The 16001-nt window shown below is 38.5% G+C and overlaps 1 protein-coding gene across 4 annotated transcripts in view; it reads right to left on the bottom strand.

Moving 5' to 3' along the window:
- The window catches only part of ECPAS (Ecm29 proteasome adaptor and scaffold), a 126032-nt gene that overhangs the window by 67019 nt on the left and 43012 nt on the right, over positions 1 to 16001 (bottom strand). For all 4 annotated transcript variants that reach the window (XM_011740353.3, XM_071078150.1, XM_011740351.3 and 1 more), the window contains 5 exons: positions 14615 to 14764; positions 10842 to 11010; positions 7486 to 7625; positions 4430 to 4511; positions 1753 to 1872 (listed from right to left, as the gene is read on the bottom strand). In XM_011740353.3, coding sequence (XP_011738655.1) covers positions 1753 to 1872; positions 4430 to 4511; positions 7486 to 7625; positions 10842 to 11010; positions 14615 to 14764 — 661 coding nt within the window. The remainder of the gene's footprint in view (positions 1 to 1752; positions 1873 to 4429; positions 4512 to 7485; positions 7626 to 10841; positions 11011 to 14614; positions 14765 to 16001) is intronic.

Raw genomic sequence — 16001 nt, forward strand, 5'->3', positions numbered from 1 at the left:
TGACAAAGCTTACTTACACTAAAAAAAAAAAAAAAAAAAAAAAAAAACCCTCTACTCTTGTTCCTAAAACTGCCAGCAGTATTCTGATCTTATTTAACAATAACATGTGAGTTACAGACTAGTATTATCTGCTTTTTAATTGCTACTGTGTTAGGTACTAAGAGATATAAAAAAGAACAAGCACTCAATCTTGTTCAAGAGTTAAGAGATACATACATTAAAATGATACAGAGCCAGGCATGGTGGCTCACACCTATAGTCCCAGCTACTAGGGAGGCTGGGACGGGCGGATCACTTGAGCCCAAGCGTTCAAGGCCAGTCTGGGCAACATAGCAAGATCCTGTCTCACTTCAAAAAAAAAAAAAAAAAAAATCCCAGCACTTTGGGAGGCCAAGGCAGGAAGATCACTGAGCCCAGGAGTTCTAGACCAGCCTGGGCAACACAGTGAAACTCCATCTCTACAAAAAAAAATTCAAAACTTAGCCAGGTGTGGTGGCACATGCCTGTAGTCCCAGCTACTTGGGAGGCCCTGAGAGGGGAGAATCACTTGAGCCTGGGAGGCAGAGGCTGCAGTAAGCTGAGATCATGCCACTGCACTCCAGTCTGGGTGGCACAGCAAGACTCCAAAAAAACCACAAAAAGTCTCCACAGTAAGTCTCCAAGAAAAAAAGACAAAAAGATATAGGACAAAATATAATCAAGTGCTATATTATTTGAAACAGACTTTTTTTTTTTTTTTAAGCTACTCAGGAGGCTGAGGTGTAAGGATCACTTGAGCCTGGGAGGCAGAGGCTGAGTGAGACAAGATTGTGCCACTGCACTCCAGCCTCAGCAACACAGTGAGACCCTGTCTCAAAAAAAAAAAAAACCAAGCAAAGAAAAAGAAAACAGACTGGATGTGAGCCAAGACTAGAGGCAGGAAAATAAGTTAAAAGAATACTGCAGTAACCAAAACAGGAAGTAAGAGTTTGAATTAATATCACCGTTATAGGTGTAGAGAAGTGAAGACATTAAGAAGATGAAATCAAGAGCATTTGGCCACTGCCTTCAAGTGAGCTTTCAGTTAAGGATGACTCAGCTTTTTCACTTAAGTGACTAAGTTGCTAATGATACCATTTTTGGAGAAAAGCCACACATTAAAAAAAATCTTGTTTGAAAGGGATTATTACCATATATTTAAGATAAATGGAAGCCATATATAGTATAGACTAAGTGTTCCTTACTGGAAATGCTTAGGATCAGAACTGTTTTGAGATTTCAGATTTTTTCAGATTTTGGAATATGTGTACATACATAATGAGATATCCTGGGGATGAGACCCAAATTTAAAGATGAAAGTCACTGACATTTTCTATACACCTCATGCACATAGCCTGAAGGTAATGTATATAATATTTTAAATAATTTTGTTCATGAAGTAAAGTTTTGACTATTTTAATGCAATCCATCACACAAGACCAGGTATGGAATTTTGCACTCGGAGCATCACATCAGTACTCAAAAAGTTTTGGACTTTGGAGCATTTAGGATTTCAGATTTTCTAATTAGAGATGCTCAAACCTATATATATTTTCTGATAATTTTTTAAAAATCATACTGCAGCAAATTTAAGACAGAAAAAAAAAAGAATCTCATTAATCTTGTTATATACATCAACCTACCCACTGAATATCCATTAACACAGTTCTTTCTCTAATTAAACAGACATAAAAGTTGCAGACAGGCCAATATTCTCTGGAAAAAATAAATTACCTGAATGTTGGCTGGGAACGTTTCAGCAGCTTGTCTAGAGCGGAGGAGATGGGGGACAATCTTTAACTTGACTCTCGTACTCACAGGGTCCCTTTTCAACTCTGGCTTCAGAACTGCACCCTGTTGAAAATATGCTTGGTTTTAACTTAGAAATTCAAAATTATTTTGAACTGAAAATGTCATGAGAATTCATCTAAATCAGTGGTCTCTCAAACTTTGCTTCAAGATCCCTTTAAAAATTACTGAACTTGGCCGGGCGCGGTGGCTCAAGCCTGTAATCCCAGCACTTTGGGAGGCCGAGACGGGCGGATCACGAGGCCAGGAGATCGAGACCATCCTGGCTAACACAATGAAACCCCGTCTCCACTAAAAATACAAAAAAATTAGCCGGGCGTGGTGGCGGCGCCTGTAGTCCCAGCTACTCGGGAGGCTGAGGCAGGAGAATGGCGGGAACCCGGGAGGCGGAGCTTGCAGTGAGCCGAGATCGCGCCACTGCACTCCAGCCTGGGCGACAGAGTGAGACTCCGCCTCAAAAAAAAAAAAAAAAAAAAAATTACTGAACTCTCCAAAGAGCTTCTGTTTATATCTGTGTAACCTATCAATATTTATTAATTGGAAATTAAAACTGAGAAATTAACATATTTGTTAACTGAGAATTATTAATAAACTCATTATTTCAAAACTAATATTTGTTATAAAAAATAACTACTTTCCAAAGCAAAAATAATTGTACTGAGGGAGAAGCACTATTTTACATTGTCTACAAATCACTTCTATGTTCACCTTACTACAAGAGAAATGAATTTTTATATATTCTTCTGTATTCAATCTGCTATAATACAGTTTTGGTTGAAGTAAGTAACAAAAACCTAACCTGCACAGATATGTGTGGTTGGAAAAGTGAAGATGATTTTAGCCTTCTTAGGTAATTGTGGATATTCTTTTTTGATACTACACCAAAACTTGACAAATAATAATTTCTTAACAGTTAATTGCTTATTTTTTAAAAATGAAAAGAAAAAAGATTAGTTGCAATTTGGAGTTGAAATCATATCAATGAACTTATATACTCTTATACTATATCCCACTGATTATCTTACTCTGAATGGCTCCCTTGCCCTTATATGCTTTTGTAACATCATTCCTCATTTGCAAAATACTGGCTCACTGAGTTAAGCAAATGTTTCTTCATACAACATTTTTTTACAAAGCCTGTGCTCATATCACCTGTGTTCTAATCACATCAGAAAAATCCACTAAGTACTGATAAGCTATCAAATCACTGTGGTGAACACAAGTTTCTCAAAATTCTAATTTTTGCTTGAAAGCTAACTTTTATTATTGCCAATAAATCATGTTGTTTTTCTTGAAGTAACAACATTTTTTTCCTTTTAGAGAAAATATGTGCCAAACACCCATCTCAGTAGCTATAATTTGCCTGTCTACTCTTCAAGTAAAGTCATTTTTACTGCTTCATCAAGAATGTTCTTAAGTAAAGCTGAGTTTTATTCTCTCTTTTTTTTTTAAATGAGTACATAACACTGAAGAAAAGAATGACTGTTAGTCATCTGGTGACACGGTTTTGATGTGTGGTAGGAACCGAGCAAGTACGCTCACCATGGCTTTTGTACCATGAGTGCAAATACTGACACGGTACAAAAAGAAAAGGCCTTCACAGATCACCTAAAAGGTTTTTTGTGACCCTTAAAAGGTCCATGGAACACACTCCGAGAACCACTAATCTAATCCAACCCCTTCATTTTCTACATGAAGAACATGAGGCCAGGAAAGGTTATGTGATCAGCCAAACCTTTCCTCCCCAACACATTCATGTGTACAGCCATTTGGGGCTAGAATTCAGAGGTCCTGATTCTCATTCATTCAGCTACTCAAGAGACTGAGGCAGGAACACAGCTTAAGCCCAGAAGTTCAAGTCCAGCCTAGGCAACATAGCAAGACCCCATTTCAAACAAAAAAGGGCAAGAATGCAAGCATGCAAACAAATAATCCTTGTATGTCTGGGTTTGGACTTGGAATACTTTTAAACACAGTGAACTAAAAAGAACTCATCTTATTAAGGCAAAGGTCTTACTTTGAGGCTTTAGGAGAACCCATCTTTTGTTCTAGATTCTAGACCAGAAGTCTGCAAACTACAGCCCATAGTCCGAATCTGGCTCACCATTTATTTTGATAAGGTCTATGAGTTAAACATCAATTTTACATGTTTTAATGGTTAAAAAATATCAAAGGAATAATATTTTGTAATACATGAAAACTACATGAAATTCAAACATCAGTATCCACAAAATTTTACTGGCACACAACCATGCTCATTCGGTTATGTATTGCCTATGGCTGCTTTCACGTTACAAGAGTTGAGCAGCTGCAACCTGAGAGACCATAAGGCCTGCAAAGCCTACAAATTTTACAGAAAAAATCTGTCAATCCCTACTCTAGACAGTTTGTCATTGTTATTTAGGAATCTGAATTTATAACGCCACATCCAGTAAACTAAGTTACCAGGTTTTAATTCATCTAAACTAGCATGACTTAAAACTATCGTTTTGTTATGGTACAGATTCAGCTTAAATGAAACTAGAAGAAAATATATAAATACACAGTTCATGTCAACAAACTACTTTTTAAGCTGATGTAAGAATAAATCAAAACAGCCTACCTCTTTTGTCTTCAGTGGTATATCTCCAAGGTACACCTTGTACATCTTATTAATGATGGCAGGATTATTCCAGTCAATTAAGCTATGGAAGGTTTCAACACAGGTTGTTAAAATTATTTTTTCCTCCTCCTTCAGTGATTTCAAAAAAATTATAGCCCCATCATTTCTTAACAAAAGAAAACGTTAGAAATACACAAATGAAATGGGCAATTGACATTGTAGAAGAGAAGGAAAAGAAAGGTACTAATTTCTATTAAAGTTTGTTTTTAAACCAAAACAAACACAAATCACTTAACCCACCCTGACTCAACGGATTATTGTATCCAATGGCACAATTTGGTACCACAAGAAAAACGGACACTGTTCCTACACAGATGGGTTCACAGGGCCAATGGCATGGAGCAACTCCAACAGAGCAGAGCTTTACTACACTCGTTCAAAGAGGCCTGGGGCAGGGTAGGATTTGTCTGTTTAACCATTTGGCAATTCAAAAGTGATAAGGAAACTGACAAAAAAATTTGTACCCATGAAATTAAAGCCACACCTAGGAAGCTTGCAAGCCACTTTATTTCTCTAATGTTATGTCACTGTGATTCCCAGCATCCCCCTCCTTATCTACCAGTACACACTTGCAGTTTTAATTCTGCAGAGTAGTTATGCTGCTATTAGTCACTAAGACTTAATTCTGTTTGGGCCCCACAATAAGATGAACTCAGATATAAGATGATCGGTGGGCCGGGCGCGGTGGCTCAAGCCTGTAATCCCAGCACTTTGGGAGGCCGAGACGGGTGGATCACGAGGTCAGGAGATCGAGACTATCCTGGCTAACACGGTGAAACCCCGTCTCTACTAAAAAATACAAAAAACTAGCCGGGCGAGGTGGCGGGCACCTGTAGTCCCAGCTACTCGGGAGGCTGAGGCAGGAGAATGGCGTGAACCCGGGAGGCAGAGCTTGCAGTGAGCTGAGATCCGGCCACTGCACTCCAGCCTGGGCGACAGAGCGAGACTCCGTCTCAAAAAAAAAAAAAAAAAAAAAAAGATGATCGGTGAAGGCTGGGCACGGTGGCTCACACCTGTAATCCCAGCACTTTGGGAGGCCGAGGCGGGTGGATCAACTGAGGTCAGGCGTTCAAGACCAGCCTGGCCAACATGGTGAAACCCCGTCTCTACTAAAAATACAAAAATTAGCCGGGCATGGTGGTGCGGTCTATTTTTTATATATATAAAATATAGAAATAAAAATAGCAGTTTCAATAGAAACATAAATGAGTTTATCCACTGCTACTGTAACCCCAGCTACTTGGGAGGCTGAGGCAGGAGAATCACTTGAATCTGAGAGGTGTAGACTGCAGTGAGCCGAGACTGCACCACTACACTCCATCCTGCATGACAGAGCAAGACTCCATCTCAAAAAAAAAAAAGAAATGGTGATTCGCTCCCACCCTCTGCAGCAGATCCCACCCAATCATTTCATAAACCTAGCAATAATGCAACCCTTCCTTCCATCTGACTGGTTTACCATACTATATTCTCTCTGCCCTTTGACACTGGTTCTGCTTTCAAGCTATCCTGTGTTTGTGCAAACATATGAACCTGTTTTGACTGCTTTTCAGATTTATCTTTCTTTCATAGTTTATCAATATGCTTCTTAGAATAGCCACAGTCCCGCTATCCTCAGAGGCATTCTACAATTCTGTTTTGGATATGAATCACCTACATCTTTCCTAAGCAGATTCCTACTAACTAATCCTCAAGCTCTGCCATTGCTTTTCTTTCATAATACTTGTGGTTTAGAGATTTCAGACAAAACAAACACTTTAGTAAAAGAAACTAAAAACTTAGTAGTAATTAATTTCATTCATATTTTGGCAAATATATAATATTCCATAAAGATACATACAGTAATTTACTTAACTATATCCCCATTATGGAAAACTGAATTTGTTTTCATATTTTAACAATGATAGAAAATGATATAATGAACAAATCTATAAAATTTTTCTAAATCTCTTCCTTTCGAATAATTTCCTTAGGACAAATTCCCAAAAGACTGAGATAAAAGGATAGAAATATCTTTATGATTCATTACTTATTGCAAACTGCTTTCCAAAACTTCATTTCAATTTATAATGCCAATCAACAGGGTATAAAATTAGCAGTTTTGGCCGGGAGTGGTGGCTCACGCCTGTAATCCCAGCACTTTGAGAGGCCGAGCCACATGGATCACCTGAGCTTAGGAGTTCAAGAGCAGCCTGGGCAACATGGTGATACACCGTTTCTACTAAAAATACAAAAATTAGGTAAGTGTGGTGGCCAACACCTGTAGTCCCAGCTACCTGGGAGGCTGAGGCATGAGAATCACTTGAACCTGGGAGGCGGAGGCTGCAGTGAGCTGAGATCGTGCCACTGTACTCCTGCCTGGAAACAGAGAAAGACTCTGTCTCAAAAAATAAATATATAAATAAAAATAAAAATAGCAGTTTCAATAGAAACGTACATGGGTTTATCCAGTGCTACTGGTATCCCATTCATTTATTTTTCATTGACTTTATTTCTTATACAGAATATTTTCTGTAAGTCTACTTGCTATCTGTATCTCCTCATGTGTGAATTAGAATCTATTCAGCAACTCTTTTCATGAATGTAATTTTCACTGTATTAACCATAATACATACAAAGGCTTTATTAAAAGTAATCTCAAATGGTTTGAGACAGAGAAAAAAACAAAAATTAGTAACTTCTTGAACTGACACTTTTCTTAACATCAATTCTTTAAGTTCATCTACCTAGCCAAAAGTCTCATTGATTGTGATGACATTTCTAACCTAGTCCAGCTATAAACAGCATCTCCACACAGATTTTCTTCTCTGTCTTACACAGAATTCAACTCTTTAGCAAACTTTATTACAAACTGGGTATATTTAATCATCTCCTCTAAGTTGAATGCCTCATTACATAAAATCCTAAAAAAAATATATATATATATATACATGTGGCGAGTAAGCTTTGAGAAACCTAGCCCTTTCAATCTTGAAAGCTTACAGAGAAGTAGTTACCTCTGTTTGCTTTTCAACTCCAGGTCTGCTGCCGTTGCCACACTGTGGCGTGTGTCACTAGAAGCAATCACCAAATGGAGAACAGCCTCGAGTTCAGGCACCTGTTCAGCTTCTATGAATTTCACGATTCCCAATTTGCACTGTAGACAAATGAAGGCAAGGAGAAAGAACGGTCAGGGGAGCAAAGGACACCCACTCAAAGTACTGCTTAACATATCAGTGTGGTCACAAACCAAAGATGAGCAGTAACAACAGTAGCAGCTCTTACTTGGGCTTACAATGTGCCAGGGACTATACTAAAGCACATATATTCATAATTTCACTTAATCCTCACAATCTAATAAATCAATCATTATACCCATTTTTTAGCTAAAAATACTGAGGCAAGGCTTTAAGACACTGGTAAACAATGAAGGCAGGATTCAAACCCAAGTCTCTCTGACTCCAAAATTATTATGATACACAGCCACCCTAGTGAAGTTACACAGCCTCTCTAGAGTGATGAAGTCTTGAAGTCCAAATTTGGGGCCTCCAGATAAGACAGTGGTACACCAGGAATAAAGTGCCCCATGGATTTTCCTGACAGTTCAAAAAGAACTAAACAACTCACATTCCATGGAGTTTCACTCTATTGCTAACATACAAAGGATATGATTTCAAATGTTAGCTACTCAATACAAGTGAAATTCTAATCAAACAGTTTTCAATTTAATTGACTGGCTGAAATGAAACAGACTAAAGAGAGATTCTGCTTAGAACTTCATGCAATGTAAAGATGCTATGAATTTCACTACAAATGACTGTATTCAGGATAATATACCTGAAAAAATAAAATTTCATTTTCATCTTAAAAAATCGTCACATAACAGTTTTCACATATACTAGGATTAATGAAGTTTTACAATTATTAAATGAGAAAAAAACGCAATTTAAAAAAGTATAACAGATCAAAAAAGGACCTGCCTTCCCTCCTCCGCTCAACACAACTTACTTTTAACAACAGCTACAACAGAAAAGATTCAAACATTTGTACAGCCATAAAAAAGACACTTATGGAAGTCAAGTACACAAAGATATAAACTAAACAAAAAATACGTAAAGAAAACGGAAAATTATACAGATGTCCATCAATAGGAGACTGGTTAAAAAATATCACATATAATTGTATGCAAACATTCAAAAGAATTACTTTTTTAAAAATCCAAAATACTGTTCAATATAAAAAGCAAACTACAAACAATGTATTACATGACAAGTAGAAATATATTGTTTAAAACTGTGAACACATACACACATGCACAGAGCAAACTGTAGACAGATGACAAACTAGTGTGACAGGATTCCAGGTAACTTTTTTTTTTTTGAGACAGAGTCTTGCTCTGTTGCCCAGGCTGGAGTGCAGTGGCGCAATCTTGGCTCACTGCAACCTCTGCCTCTGGGTTCAAGCAATTCTCGTGCCTCAACCTCCCCAGTAGCTGGGACTACAGGCACACACCACCATGCCTGGCTAACTTTTGTTTTTGTTTTGTTTTCTTAGTAGAGATGGGGTTTTGCCATGTTGGCCAGGCTGGCCTCGAACTCCTGACCTCAAGCGATCTGCCCAACATGGCCTCCCAAAGTGCTGGGTTTACAGGCATGAGCCACCGCACCTGGCCTTTTTTATTTATTTATTTATTTTTACTCAGAGACTTGCTCTATTGCCCAGCCTGGAATGCAGTGGCACGATCTCAGCTCACAGCAACCCCCACCTCCTGGGTTCAAGTGATTTTCATGCCTCAGCTTCCCACGTAGCTAGGGTTACAGGCGGGTACCACCACGCCCAGCTAATTTTTGTATTTTTAATAGAGACAGGGTCTCACTCTATTGCTCAGGCTGGTCTCGAACTCCTGGCCTCAAGCGATTCACTCGCCTCAGCCTCCCAAAGGGCTGGCATTACAGGCATGAGCCAATGCATCCAGCCCCTTAATTTTTAATTTCTCTACTATTCTTAATTACTTGAATATTTACATTAGGTTTATAATTAGCAAAAACATGTTTTACTTGGAAGAAAAAGTATAAAACAAAGAGATATTTTAAAATTAGAGGAAACAGCTTTCACCCCTGAAACTAAACTGTTCGTTTCAGCATGAAACTGACAAAATACATACAGACGCGTATTGGCAAATAATGACCAATTTAAGATTATAATTGAACTATAACAATTTTTCTCCAGCATTTGTAGCTTTAACCCTCAGATAATCCCAGATTCAAAGCCTGGTACTAAAAGTGAGACCCTGGTAAATCTCAAAACCTCCACGCCTTTCAGAAAATGGAACTAACAATTTCTATACTTCACTGGGTTGCTATGACAGTGGAATGAGATATTGTATTCAAAGTACCCAGTACAGTGCCTGTCACATAGATTGCACTCAATAAAGAGTAGCTTCTGTTAATTCTTTACCTGTCTTACATAATAGTTTAAGGAGGAAAAAAAAAATCCATAAAGCATGAAGGAGATCAAATCAATTATACCCCTTACTGAATAAAACATTCTATAAATTTGTGAATGCCAAGAATGCCCCAATTGCCTCTTTTTCCCTCTCCTAGGAACACTGTTTTAATCAATGGTCACTTACATTCCCCCCAAAAAAAGGATCAAATCATTTAGACTGCCATGGAGAAATAAAGGAAGGATCAGAAGACTAACCCATGTTGCTTGAATTCCAAAATAATTACATACTGATCTCATCTGTTCTTCCCTGAAGTGCCTGATGACACAGACACAGTGAGGCACCTTCTCTGTAGAGCACCAGTCATTTTTAAAAGCTGCTCAGAGAACATCTGTGTCCTGTTTAAATCCAGAATAAAATTCTTAATGCCAATTTTTAAATTCCCAAGAAGTAATATAACAGGGAGTCATGCTTTTCCCCACATTGTCACCTGTGAAGTGCTGGGGCTCCTCACTTTACATAAAATGTACAGCCCTTAAAAGTTGAATAATGTAAGAAAAATTGTATTTTAACTGCACCATAAAAGCTAGATAATTTAACCTACAATTTAAGAATTAAAATGACAAAAGTTAAAAAAAATTTTTAAATGACAAAAGTTAAACATATTCAATTTATAAGTGAGTTGTGTTTTATACTTGAAATATGTAAGCAATATTAGAAAAACTAAACAGCATGTCCCACTCCTCCCTGCCCCTAGGGCTTAATAAATAACTAGCATGAACAGAACACATTACATCAACTGCTCCTTTCAAACATATTTCATTGGAGAGCCTGAATATACTAGAACTATGATTTATATGGTTCATGAACTTCATAGGGGCAAATGTCCACAATCAAGTACTATTATGAGCAAACAGTGTGTGATACCTGTTCCAATTGTTCAGGTGTCCATGGGTTATCACCAATAACTCGTTTAGCTGCATAAAAGCTCATTCCCGGAGGAGGCTGTGGAATTCCAGAACCTCCTCCACTGTTTGAAGAAGAACCCTGTGCTGAAGATGAATTTTGGCGACTCTGGGATTCATTTAACACGTAACTGGAAAGGAAATAACACTTTAACCCTCTATAAAAACACAAGCATTTACATCTATATATGTATACAAAACATTCAATCATATACTGTCCTCCTACTGTATTTTACTAGAAGAATGAACACTTGAAATTAAAATTTCATCATAAAAATATTTTAAGGTATCTAGAAAAGGTATATCTTCAGCCAACTAACCAGAAGAGCATGTCATTTAACTTGGTTACAAATGAACTACAACTGTTACCAACAATGAATATAAATATTTTGATCATTCTCCATCTATAAATGATTGCTCCAATAGCTACTCCAGAATCACCACATTCTGAGTTTTGAGCTGCCAAATATGGAGAAAAGTTTGTTGACAAAGGGGACTGGGAGGAGCTATTGTACTATACCCAGAGTATTTTTACAGTCATTCTCATTTCTACGAAGCTGTAATTCACCTTCAATCCTCCCTGAACTGAGGTCTTTATCCCTACATTAGAAAACCCACTGAAACCTCCAAATGGCGTACCACCTAAGACACAAAGTCCCCAAAATGAAAAAACTCAAAAGGACCCAAAGAAGAAAAGTTACACAAGAACTGACTTTTCCCATTACATGTTCAAAGCCCTTTGCACCACCTGGTTAATTTATCATCCCTATTTCATTTAAGCTTCTAGGGTAGAGAAATAAGATCTCCAAGAAATTCATTTTGATCCAATTAAACTGATATTACTCATCTACAAAACGAAGTTTTTGATATAAATATTAATTCAAATCTCTTAAAACTAAAGATCTATGCTATTAAATTCCATTATCATATTGGATATTATAATAAAATATCCACTATAATAAAAGTTCAAGAAAACACTTAGAACCTGATAGGACAGTAAATTATTCCACATTACTTACATGTCATATTCATTCAATTCCTAAATTTATCTATTTTTTAAAAATCTCCTAAGGAATCGCTTTAATGTTATTATATAAATGACCCAAGTTCTCATTAATAAGAAAAATGTGAGGAATCACTGGCTTGGTTACATCATGTTCCTAAGGTAAATCTGAATTTCAAGGTTTATCTACCAAAGCCATCATCACCTGTCATTCTGGCTGCCTCCTGATTTAACAAATATAAAAGGAAGTTTTTTTATTTCTAAGTTGTAGCAAGACTGGTGGCATTAAGTAAATCAATCAATAAGTTAATACATCTTAATACTGCATAAAACATCCTAAGGCTGGGTGTGGTGGCTCAGGCCTATAATCCCCTGGCCCAATATAGGTCCAGGCCTATAATTCGGGAAGCCAAGGTGGGAGGATCGCTTGAGCCCAGGAGTTTGAAACCAGCCTGGGCAACATGGTGACCCCCTATCTCTACAAAAAATACAAAAAAATTAGCTGGGCATGGTGGCACGCACCCGTAGTCCCAGCTACCCAGAAGGCTGAGGTGAGAGGATTGCTTGAACCCAGGAGGTCAAGGCTGCATTGAGTTACCACTGCACACCAGCCTGGGTGACAGAGTGAGACCCTGTCTCAAACAAACATACAAACAAACAAACATCATCCTAAACACAAGACAGAGGAATATAAGGAGATGTAACATCGAGTCTCTGCCATCTGGAGTAAGCTGAGACAGTAACAACCTAACACATGTAATAGCATCTGCCATTTTATCAGAAGCAAAGAAACTGCTGAGAAATAAGAAATGATATAACAGGTGGTGAGAGTGAACATGGAGTGACTGAAGGCCCAGAAAATTGGGCTTCCAAACAAGAGGGGCAGGAGGAGAACAAATTTGTTCATCACACCGCATGAACTCTCGTTCCTGGATTGAGAAACAAATGATACGGAGCTCCACATGCCTAGCTTATCATGTACACGTAATTTTGTGATCAGGAAAGAAACAAGATGCAACCAGCATTTTAGAAAAATTTATCTGGCAGAGGGACAAAGTAAGTAGACTAGAAGTAGATCACAATCCGGGCTCTATGCCAGAGACCAAAGCTACATGACTACAAGGGGCTCACCATCTACTAGGGGAGATGGAAATGTCTACAATGTGGCAAAAACACACAGTGGCCATATAGGCAGGTATTTCGTGTTTTTATGACACAGAAAATAGTGCAATTATATCTGCCTAGGAGAAGAAATTTGTCAGAGACAAACGGAGTTGACATTTAGGCCAGTTTAGGATGTTTTTTTCTTTTTTTTGTTTTTGAGACAGGGTATTGTTCTGTCACCAGGTTGGAGTGCAGTGGCATGATCACAGCTCACTACAGCCTCAACCTCCCAGGCTCAATCAAAACTCCAGCCTCAGCCTCCCAAGTAACTGGGACTACAGGTGCATGCCATGGGGCCTGACTAATTTTTGTATTTTTGTGTAGAAATAGGGTTTTGCCATTTTGCCTAGGCTGGTCTCAAACTTCTGGGCTCAAGGGATCTGTTCTGCCTCGGCCTCCCAAAGTGCTGAGATTACAGGTGTGAGCCACTGCACCTGGCCAGGATGCTGTTTTTCGAAGTGTCTTTCTGTTGTTTTCTTTCTTTCTTTTTTTGAAGAAGCATTCTAGGCGGACAGAAAGGCATTCTCTTAAAAATAAACAGCAAGGACACATAAGAGTGCATGAAATGCATAATGACAGGATATGAGAAACCAAGGATTTTAAGGTGTTGCCTGATGAGATCTGTGTTTTGAAAATCCGGTAAAGCACAGAGAGGTGGTATAAAGAGATTTAAAGAAGTGGAGCCGCTGGGAAAGAAATTATGACAAGAGTTGAAAAGAGGCTGGCCGGGCGCGGTGGCTCAAGCCTGTAATCCCAGCACTTTGGGAGGCCGAGACGGGCGGATCACGAGGTCAGGAGATCGAGATCATCCTGGCTAACACGGTGAAACCCCGTCTCTACTAAAAAAAATACAAAAAACTAGCCGGGCGAGGTGGCGGGCGCCTGTAGTCCCAGCTACTCGGGAGGCTGAGGCAGGAGAATGGCGTGAACCCAGGAGGCGGAGCTTGCAGTGAGCTGAGATCCGGCCACTGCACTCCAGCCTGGGCGACAGAGCGAGACTCCGTCTCAAAAAAAAAACAAACAAAAAAAAGAAAAGAGGTAAAACTAGACAATAGCAGTGGGAAGGGTTCCAGACACAGCAAGGAGAAGGAAGGAGGCAGTATGCAACTGATATTGCAGCAACAAAGAAGAGAAAAGCTGTAGACAATTTATCATTGTATGGCTAGGTGGCAAAGAGAACCATCATAGCACTGATAGAAAATTTAAAAGAGAAACTTTTTTTTTTTTTTGAGAGAGTCTTGCTCTGTTACCCAGGCTAGTCTGAAACTCCTAGCTCCCAGTGATGCTCCCACCTTGGCCTAAGAGGAACTATTTTTATGGGGAAAGACTGATTTCACCTTAGGCAAGTAGAGTCTAAAAATCATAACAGCAACTCAGCATTTGTAAGGCCAATAAGCAGTGGAGCTGAAGTTTAGAAGAGGTTTAGAAGAAAAAAATCTCTATAAACATAAATGATGTTGAGATGCATTCATCTACTAGTGAGAGTTGAATCATTTAAAATAGTATTTAACTCCACATAGTAAAAGCAGTCAAGAACAAGATTGCTTTGTTTTTATTTTTTAACTCACCCATAAGGCATCAGAAGGACATCTAGCATGAAGTCCAAAAGCAGCTGCACAGTCTTTGGTTTCTCAGCAAGATTAAACGGAGAAGCTGATTTTGATGATTCAACAGGGTATTTCATGTGAAAAAGGGTTGGTATTAAAAGATGCATTAAGCTGAAAAAACAATTACATTTATTGCAACCACTTAAAAAATGAGATTTTTATACATGCAAAACACAGACAAAACAAAAATCACATAACAAAAACTAGCAGTTTTAAGCAAGAGACGTTCCTTTTCAACACCACTAATTTACAAAGTCCTGATGTAGGGACTGGCCTAGAATTCTTTTTTATTGAAAGTTCAGTATATTGAGTGATGATTAGCATTTAGCCAATCTGGCTCATCACTAAAATTATCCGAAAAAAATACATAAAATGGGCTCAATGTTAATATCTGAAGTTTCCACAAGAGATTTTATATGAAATCTTAAGTAAAGTTCAACTTACAATTTGTCTTTTCAAAAAGAATTATCTTCCAGGCCAGGCACAGTGGCTCTTGCCTGTAATCCCAGCACTTTGGGAAGCCGAGGCGGGCAGATCACAAGGTTAGGAGATAGAGACCACGGTGAAACCCTGCCTCTACTAAAAATACAAAAAAATCAGCCAGGCCCAGTGGCGGGCGCCTGTAGTCCCAGCTACTCAGGAGGCTGAGGCAGGAGAACGGTGTGAACCCAGGAGGTGGAGCTTGCAGTGAGTCAAGATCACGACACTGCCTGGGCGACAGCGCAAGACTCCATCTCAATAAATAAATAAATAAAGAATTATTTTCAGTCAGGCACAGTGGCTCATGCCTGTAACCGCAGCACTCTGGGAAGCCAAGGTGGGCAGATCATCTGAGGTCAGGAGTTCGTGACCAGCCTGGCCAACATGGTAAAACCCCATCTCTTCTAAAAATACAAAAAGTTTGCTGGCCATGGTGGCAGGCAGCTGTAATCCCAGTTACTCAGGAGATTGAGGCAGGAGAATCACTTCAACTCGGGAGGCAGAGGTTGCAGTGAGCCAAGATTGCATCATTGCACTCCAGCCTGGGTGACACAGTGAGATTTCATCTCAAAATATATATATATATATATTTTCCACAACTAAAGTTATTCTAAAAATTAAAAATCAATCGTATTAATATTTTGAATACAATATTAAAATTTCCACTGCATGAATTTAAGTAACAGGCCTCAGTAATTCCTTTCACTAACATCTTTTGATACTCTTAAAACATCCGAAAACAATTTCACAGTGCTTATAATGTCTATTAATTTTACTTGTAAACTTCTTCTGTATTATAGCATTTCTTTAAAAATGAATATGCTCTAAAAGGTGAACTGAAAATATGATTTCACTCCATCTTTCCTCT

This window comes from Macaca nemestrina, chromosome 14, assembly GCF_043159975.1.
Source record: "Macaca nemestrina isolate mMacNem1 chromosome 14, mMacNem.hap1, whole genome shotgun sequence".
Classification (NCBI taxonomy): Eukaryota; Metazoa; Chordata; class Mammalia; order Primates; family Cercopithecidae; genus Macaca; species Macaca nemestrina.